Here is an 8,953-nt window from a genome sequence, read left to right as displayed (position 1 = left end):
TTTTATGCTGCTCTCTTTCCTCTTGATAGGATCCTTGCACATGTATATAATATATATATACACAAATTATTATACACATTTTATGCACACGCATACATCCGTTTAATAATAGTAGGCAAAAGACAACTGGATCCTCGTCAAACCAAGCCTAATGTGAAGTAAAAACCTTCATGTGCCTGAGAAACATTTGGGACCTAAAAAGCAAAGGCAGTTACTTCCCTGTGAGAAGAATGTGACTGATGCCATTTGTGTGAAACCACAAACATTTATTTTTAATGAAAAAATACTTAAAGTGTGCCACAGTGCCATATTTTCATTTGAATAGTCGTACAAAGATATGTATTTCTGAGGAAAAGTCTTCACACTGTAGAAAATAAATGTGGTTCTTAAATTATGTCAAAAGAAACCTGTAAAAAAGTCATGTTTTATACACTGGAATAAAATGAAACAATTAGAGATAATAATAAATTATAAGTACAGTATTTCAAATATTTGCTTCATGCTTTTTCAGCATTAGTTTCTAGATGCGTCACGTATAATATTCCCTCAGAAACCAGCAGTCAGAATGGCCTTTCAATGGTACTGTGGATAATAGGATGTGGAGCTGAGTAAAGTCCTAGAAATGATACCACCGTTTGTTATCACCCGATACGTAAGACATCAGAACATGGCAGTTTTAGGTTTGTATCTAACATATATTGTTGTTAATGGAAATTAATATTTTTTTTAATCAACTGAACTTTTATACTTTAATGAATTGAACAGCAATTATGGTCATTAAGTATGTCACCCAAGCACACTGCACAACTGTGCTTACAGGATGCTACACATTGTATTGGCTTTTTATACAGTCAAAGTTGGCAAGAATTTGGAATCCTGTCAGGTCTAATTAAGCACTGCAAAATGTTTAAAACTATAAAGTGCTTTTAAATACAAATAATTTTTGCTCCTTAGAAATAGGAAAAATCCAAACATGCACTTAAACCTGAAACCTCCATGCCCTATTTACTACAGTTTAACAGTAAAACATCAGTTTTGTGCCACTGGTTTTAAAACTTCCTTTCCCATCCCGCCCCATCCCCAGTCAAAAATTCAAACAGCGTCCATACTGGATTTGTCTGTATCTTCTTGGTCGTGTTTGTACATGAAGGTTAGAAGGAAAAAAGCAATATCCAGAGATGACCAATAGGCAGTGTGTGATGTGACTGCGGACCAGTATCTGCTCTCCACAAGACCTTCCCTGAGCTCGAAATCAATCCTGTGCTCCAGTTCCACTAGAAATTGAACAAGAAACAAAAATCATGTTAGAATTGTATGTCAGCAGAAGAAAAAACACCAGTGAGTTTCTCATAAGCTTTGGGTTCTGATTCTGCTTGCATATAAAGTACTGTGGCAGACAGACCTGCCCTGACAAAGACCTAACCAAAGCCCATGAAAGCTCCCCACCACAGACAAGAGCCTGGGAGAGCTCCTGTGTGCACTGGTCTTGTCCCACCCTCATTGTGGTGGTCAGCAGATACAAAGATGAGGAAGCTGGGTCTTGAGCCAAGGGGGGGCTACGTAACCATGTCTGACCACAGCTCAGATTTAACCAGGGCAGAAATGGAGCCCCTTGGGCAGCCATTTGGAGCTGGTCCCCCTTGGAGCAGTGGGCTGCAGTTGGGGAAGCTCTCCTTGGGTCAGGACACTGCCCAAAGGAACAACTCAAGGTTGAGAGCCCTCCCTTCATTAGGTGAGTGATTGTGCATCTTGGATCATTGGCCGTAAAGTTTATGAATCAGCAGTGTAGTGACAAATCCATGTGACATCCCAAATCTCTAGTTGGTACTTATAGGAAGAGCTTTAATTGAGTTTGAACATTGTTTCATTTAGCCTCAATTTATTTGTTCTGTGACAAATACACAAAATACCTCTGTTTACCTTTAACAGTACATTCGTTATTAAAAATTACAGTTGATTTAGATGTGCATATACTCTTTGATACACACGCATTTAGCACAAACCTGACTTAAGAGTGTTTAGTTCAGAGGGGAAAAAAAAAGGGGGGGATAATTAAATCTAAAGCTTGGAAAACCCTGGAGTTTTTTAAAGCAGCTCTTTTCCTTGTATAAATACATTTATTTATACTATACAGTCTATGTCCACTATGCAGAAATATCCAGCAAATGTTGAGGCCCCATTAGGAAACACTGACTTTCAGAAGGCAGATGCTCAAAACATTTTGAAATGAATGGACTTCTCCCATCTTTAGAGGCTCTACAAGGAGACTACACCCAATATTACAAGCCCTTTCTGAAAACCAGCCATCCCTACGCCGCACTAGCCCTTTTAATTTCCAGATTATTCCACATATATTTCAGCAGTTATCCTTTCATTTCAGTGGCTGCTTTGATCAATACCACATTTAAAGCAATTTTCACTGCATATTTAACTGGGCCATTGCCTAACCTATTGTTAAGGCATTTTAGCAGTTAGAAAATCTCAACGAGGAGCAACAGAATAAAAAGGACAAAACTAAAAGCCTGCTTAGCTACAAAAGCCAAAACCCCATATTGAGTAAAGAAACACAGCCATTTACCAAAGCCAGTTTTCCAAGGAATTTTAATTCTTGGCTCAAAGAGCACATAAAGCGCACAAGCGCTGCCCCAGCACTCATGGCACAGCAGCGCTCAGGGAATGACAACCCTCTGTGTTTTCACAGGAGTGCTGCAAATGCAGTGAGGAGAGGGAGTCAGAGCCTTCCAATACCAGGAGATGACCAGAGTCATTTCCACTAGGATGCACATATTCAAAACCACAGTTGCTCTGCAGGAAGGACGCCCCGAATGATTCTGTCTGCCTCTGATGAGAGGCCGTTACAGGAGCTTGGGAGGCAGCCAAACCCCACAAGCTGAGCGGCTGCCCTCTCAGAAGCAAATACTTTGGCTGTGGATTGCATCACTCAGTTTGCTGCCTCGCTGGCCTCTGCTCCATGTTCGCCTTCTATGGAGCAGGGGCAGGCTTTCAGCAAAGAGGGATGCCGGCAGCATGCAGAAAGCCCTGGACATACCAATCCCCTTCCCCGAAAAGGGGAAGCTTCACAATGTGCCACTGTTTTCCTCAAGTTTAAAACAAAGTCTCTGTCCTCAGATACTGACTTGGACAGGCTATCTGTTGAAATGAGCAGTGATGAATGGACAGCAGTGTATCATATGAACGCTATCACAAGATGCAACATACTTGGGACTCCTTAGATTGCAAAAAACCCCATCTTGCAAGAGTGTCAATGGAAAGCTTATAAGTTTAGAAATAGAATCAAGTATGAATTTCTGTAAAGGAAGTACCTATACTTAAAAAAAAATTAATAAAAATCTCCCAGCTGCTAAAATTTCACTTTCTGTTCCAGGCAGTTCAGATCAGGACGAGGGCAGCTTCTGCTTTCAGTCATATGTGCCTTTAAATACAGATTGCTTCAGAATTACAAATGTATGGGAAAATTTAAATCATTTTACAATAAATGGTGAGGGGATTCTCTGCAGCAATCATTTGCTTTTCCTAGGAACTACTGATACGCATATATCATTAGCCAAAATTCATACACGCATACATATATATATATTGTATATGTATGTACAAACATACATACAGATAAACCTCCTTTAAGAGGAAAAAAGATTAAAGGGAGAACAAAAAGTCAGTCCTTGGACAGTCTTAAGATACTCAAAAAGCAAGAACAAATTCAATACAGAATCATAGAATCATAGAATAGTTAGGGTTGGAAAGGACCTTAAGATCATCTAGTTCCAACCCCCTGGCATGGGCAGGGATACCTCACACAAACCCGTGTCACCCAAGCCTCTGTATTTAACACTTTAGAGCAAACCAACAAAAGTAAATAGTGGCACATGTTATTACGGTATTTCCAGCTTCCCACAACACACAGACATAGCCCACTGAGGGTCTTGTTTCCACAGCGCTTGGAAAGCGGACTCGCCACTAACCTGCGGGTTCAAGGAAGCTCGAGCTGTTGCTATGCAGTAAAAGGGGCTCCCCAGCCGCTGCAGCCTTCTTGTCATCCTCCTCGGCTCCATCTTTTCCTGCCTCAAGTGTCTGTGGGGTGGCTGTACTAGATCGACCAAATCTTGAAAAAAGCATCCCGCCGAGGCCCTTCCCAATGCTTGCAGCTCCTGCATTCAAGAGGCAAACAACATAAACAAGGGCAGCTAAATCAAACCACAAATTAAAGTCACTGCAGCACCCATCAATTAGAGTTGAGTGACAGACGAAGGAAAACACTATTCATGCTTTTCTAGGATGGGAACAGCTTATCTGACTTAAGTGCACGCTGTTTATCATGAGACTAGTGTACAAGCAAAAACTATAATTTGGAAACTGCAGCTATGGGAAAAATACATAAGAACACTTCTGCAGCAAGAAATCTGGTACTTCTAAGGATATGTCACGATTCCCCTTTCACAAAAAGTCTAAGACTAGGACAAAAATGCTTTGTAATAATGTATCTTTTGCACGCAACAATCCCATCAGGACATTTAAGACATCCCTCTCATCAAGGGTCCGTATGTTGGCATCACCCTTATAGACGTTTGGAAATGCTGTATGATCCTTTAAAAGGACTCTTTTGGTTGCTCAGGAAGAGGGTGGTAAAAGTTAAGAACAGATATGTGATGTTTTCTCCCGACTCTGCTGCCACCTTATGGACAAGACATTTAAAGTTACTATAGTAACAGCAACAAGCAACCCTGCTTTGAAATACCAGGTATTTCTACTTAAGGACTAAACTGCTTTTATATACTTAGTTGACTGGGAGGATTCCTGGCAATAGTCGTCTTCCAAATCCCACAGAGAGCTAAGATAAGCCTTGAGACAACAAAAACTGCAAGTACATATTCAAATATATACTCCAGTGAAAGTGAATTTAAGCTCACTTAAACCAGGGCTTATTTTGAATCAGAAAGCTAGGAGACAGACTTCATAATAAAATAGCCTGAATTTCCTACTTTGAAATCATGAGTTCAATGTAACTGTAACAGTTTACACAGAGTGATCTTTCTCCTATTTGCCAATACCAGAAAATGTAGTCACAAACCAAGCTTTAATTGATTTTTTTTCCCCATGAAGTAGAGTGGACACTATTAAATCACTAGGATGTTACTTCAATAAGGCAGACAGCAATAAGACAGCGATAGCATAAACTCCCAGACCCACAACCTCTCCCTGCAAGCCTTGACTCTGGCATATGTAAACTATGTTTTCTTCACAGTAAATGTCACTTGAGATTAAAACAAGCTGTTCACCTAAACAGAACAAACAGAAACAGCCAGGAATAGTTTGGTTATGATTGTACCTCTAACACCACACCACAGAGCAGTGAAGCTCAACAAGAAAGTCCTATATATAAACCAAAAGAAATAAAGAACAATTACCTAATATACCTGCTTTGCCTATGTTTGTTATAGACTCCCCATAGGGGCGTCGAGCCATGACTGGTGAAGTAGTTGGGCTTGGTACAGTTGACGCACTTTCACTATCGGTAACTGAGGTAGGTTCTTTTGTCGGGTTGAGAAAACTTGGCTTCATACACTCATAAGGTAGAGGGTTTACAGTGGTGTACCAGTGGATCTGGACAGGTGAAATGTTGCTGTAGTGTTTCAGAATTAAAGGTTCTAATCTATAGGCCTGCAAGAATAATACAGAAAAGAAAATCCTGAGTATCAAAACTGAAAAAGCATATTTCCTTCCATATCCTGGTCCTCTCCAGCCCAAAATCCAAAATATCTGTAATGAGTGAAGCCTAAAAAGTGACAATATGGTGGTGTTATATTCTGGTTCCCCTTTATTTTCACAGCTTAGAAGATGTATTAGCTGCCCAGGTGCTTGTGCATTCAGTTCTGCACATTTTTCTGCCACACTTGGACTACATATTATGAATGCGCACATTACTGTTAACAGATATTTGTTATTACGCATCGACAGAGCAAATTTAATTTAATTACAGTTAAGCTGATCCTGCACAACACAGCAGAGAAGGAGGAACTGGCTATGTAGACACTTTGATGACTCTTCATTGATCTCTGTGCAAACCATGAATTGGTGTCCTTATTTAAAAACAATAATTCTATCGATTCTTTATTTTTCTTTGTTTACATAGTTATAAAAAACTATTCTGCACTTCTTTACCTTAAAACTAAGTAAAATTACTATTTGCAGAGTGGGACCACAGACTGCAGCTTCACCAATTGCCCCAGATGTCCCAGAAAAATTCTGGTTTAGGAGTAGCTTGAGCTGAACGAGATCTTGAGCAGAACCAGCATGTTTGGATTTGGAATATACCCAGATTCAGGTAGAGTTTATATGCACAAAAGTATTCCCAAATTACTATTCTACAGTTAGAAGGAAATCGCAAATCAAGCTTGCATCAAAGAAGTTACCAAGGTGATGCAGATCAAAGTTCCAGCATCCTGCCTTTTGATAAGGGCAAACACTGGCTGCCTATGGAAGCATGTAAGGGCAAAGCTATACCAATACTACTCTCCCAAGTACTACCTGACCCTCTAACAATCTGTCACTTAGGACCCTTTGATCAAAAAATGGTGTCTTTGTTTTTCCTGTAGGATCTTATGAACTGCTTGTGAAACCTTTATTGACAAGCAGAGTATCTTACAACAGATGATGCTTAATGGAAGTCAGTAAGTTAAACGCAAGTGGGAACTTGACCGAGAAGGATTATTTCTCATGTCTCTGGGGGAAAAAAAAAGCACATTTGAAAACCACACATTATCACACAGCAGATACTTAAAAATAGTCAAGGTAAAAGACTGCAACTGACATTAAAACTCACCACTGGATCTGTTGGGTGAAAAATATTTAGTAAGCGATTACAAATTGTCCTGGGCAGAATATGGTCTTGACTACCAGAGTTTCCTGGACGGATGCCACGCAATGCCAAAAACACTGCTAATGGAGATCCCATGCAGAAGAAATTCTCTACCTAAGGAGAGATTTCATACACATTAGTAAGAATGGAAATTATGCTTTCTAACATAACTGGTTTTGATTTGCATCTTTCAACTGATTTCTCAGTTTCAGCTGAGGACTCCTACAGTAGTAGTGAGTGAAAATGAGGAAGACCATTACAACATACCTACAACATACATACTGTAACACAAAGGGTACACTTCTCATTTCCCTCTGATGTGAGAATTACATGCTGTGGTGCTAAATAGCTGGAAAACTGAAAAACAAGTTGGATATTTGAACTGAAAGAGGTCTACCAACATTGGAAAGGCTGGAGCATGAAGAATTTGGAAGACACTAAGGAAATGTGATGAGTTTCACAAGACTGAAGTCTGATTTCTCAGGAAAATTCCCAAGGCTTACCTCACCTCTTTAATCTTACCCTAACTGAGTACTCCATGATTTGCTTTGCTATATAAACCCACAGAGGAGATAGAAATGGGTATTAAAGACAACCTAGAGAACAGTCACACATGTACAGGCTGGTGCTATGTACAACCTCTTAAACCCTCCTCCCCCCGCAATGTTAAGTAAACAGGATAGTACCTGTCAAAAGTGCCACATCATCACACATTGGGAGCCACTACCCAGGAACGGGTACAGCACACTGAGCAACTCTGCAGGCTACTCTCATGTCATCCAAAGCTACTATGACTTTGCTCTAAAAGGACTGCCTCTAACACTGAGGCAACCGAGTAAACCTGAACTGCAACTGCAAACCTGCCTGGCAGAGGACGCTGAAGATGCATCAGTGGTAATGACTTTTGGTCACTACCAAACTTGGGCCAGGATTCAACAGTGACCTAGAGGTGAATGGCTTTGTATCCCATTACCAATTCTCAGACATTGTCTCCTAGAAGCATTTAATGTAAAACTCTAGTAAAAAACATTTTCATAAGTCAAAATTACTTTTTAACCTTTTATTGTGGTTTAAACACCGGAACCAGGACACCTTCAGAGTACCTCCTCACATGAAAAATTAATTCTACCATTACCAGACCTTCAATTCAACTTTTCCCACAGTAGTGCCCAGTTTACAGAGCATTGCAGCTGAGCGACTCCTAATGCACTGCTACTTGACCATCAAGAAAAATTGATGCGTTCTTGCTAAGTGCACGTGAAGGAACCTTGGATTCCCATGTGCCTTCCCTATATGTCAGCACATGGAGTGAGGGTGCAGAAATAATGGCCCGTTTCATCTATCAGATTCCAGCACTGCACAAAACATTCCTCCTCCTCTGACTTGGCACCAGTACCCCTCCTCTTCCTTCCAAAAGAATGCACAAGTCCCAGCTAAATGGGAAGAGAGAAAATCTAGGCCTTCAGCAAAGCTATCCAATGTCATATGCACAAAGCACTTCTCTGTCATCTGCATTGTCACCCTAGCCCAGTGCAGAACTGCTTTCCTTTCTTATAATTGAGCTTTACACAGACCCTTACATTTTTGCAGTTTGGACAAAAAGCTTTCTCATCTTCAAATACAATAGAAACAGATATTCACAGTGCAGTCCTTTAAACTGAATAAGTAATCTTTAACCCTGTCCATCTGATATGCTAGTATTGAGGATCTGAAGTACACAATTAGGGGGTTTCTGCTTCAGAAAGAAATCAGAAAGTGACTGCTAGCTTTCACTTGCTAGCAGATGCACAAAAGAAGTTTTCAGGAATTCACCTTAGGCAAGTACAGACTAGGCAAAAATCTCAAAAAGGAAGTGGTTTCAGTGGTTACGTAGCGCATGGCTTTTGTTCCATTGTTTCGATTGATGAACAAAAGATTAACGGTGTCCACAGACAGATGCTTTCTGCTAGGAGGCCGCTGTTCTTCTACATACGCTATTATATATTTTCTTACATGCGCAGCTCTGAAAATGCTTACAAAGTACCAACTGATGGGTACCTTAACGGGTGGCACCAGACCAATACCAAAGCAGTTAACACT

General features: G+C 40.3%; 1 protein-coding gene across 2 annotated transcripts in view; it reads right to left on the bottom strand.

Annotated features, from left to right (window-relative positions):
* Nucleotides 1-245: 245 nt before the first annotated feature.
* The window catches only part of DDHD1 (DDHD domain containing 1), a 77,420-nt gene continuing 68,712 nt past the window's right edge, over nt 246-8,953 (bottom strand). Inside the window, exons 9-12 of one of the 2 annotated variants that reach the window (XM_062618474.1) lie at nt 6,839-6,988; nt 5,433-5,676; nt 3,981-4,166; nt 246-1,274 (exon numbers count right to left, since the gene is read on the bottom strand). In XM_062618474.1, coding sequence (XP_062474458.1) covers nt 1,093-1,274; nt 3,981-4,166; nt 5,433-5,676; nt 6,839-6,988 — 762 coding nt within the window. In that variant the 3' untranslated portion in view covers nt 246-1,092. Of the gene's footprint in view, nt 1,275-3,980; nt 4,167-5,423; nt 5,677-6,838; nt 6,989-8,953 lie in introns of both variants that reach the window. The other variant, XM_062618473.1, reaches the window with a different exon arrangement.

The sequence above is a fragment of the Pezoporus occidentalis genome, unplaced genomic scaffold (assembly GCF_034315485.1).
Source record: "Pezoporus occidentalis ecotype Australia unplaced genomic scaffold, CSIRO_AGI_Poc_V1 ctg200, whole genome shotgun sequence".
Classification (NCBI taxonomy): Eukaryota; Metazoa; Chordata; class Aves; order Psittaciformes; family Psittacidae; genus Pezoporus; species Pezoporus occidentalis.
This window is presented reverse-complemented; position numbering and strand designations above follow the sequence as displayed.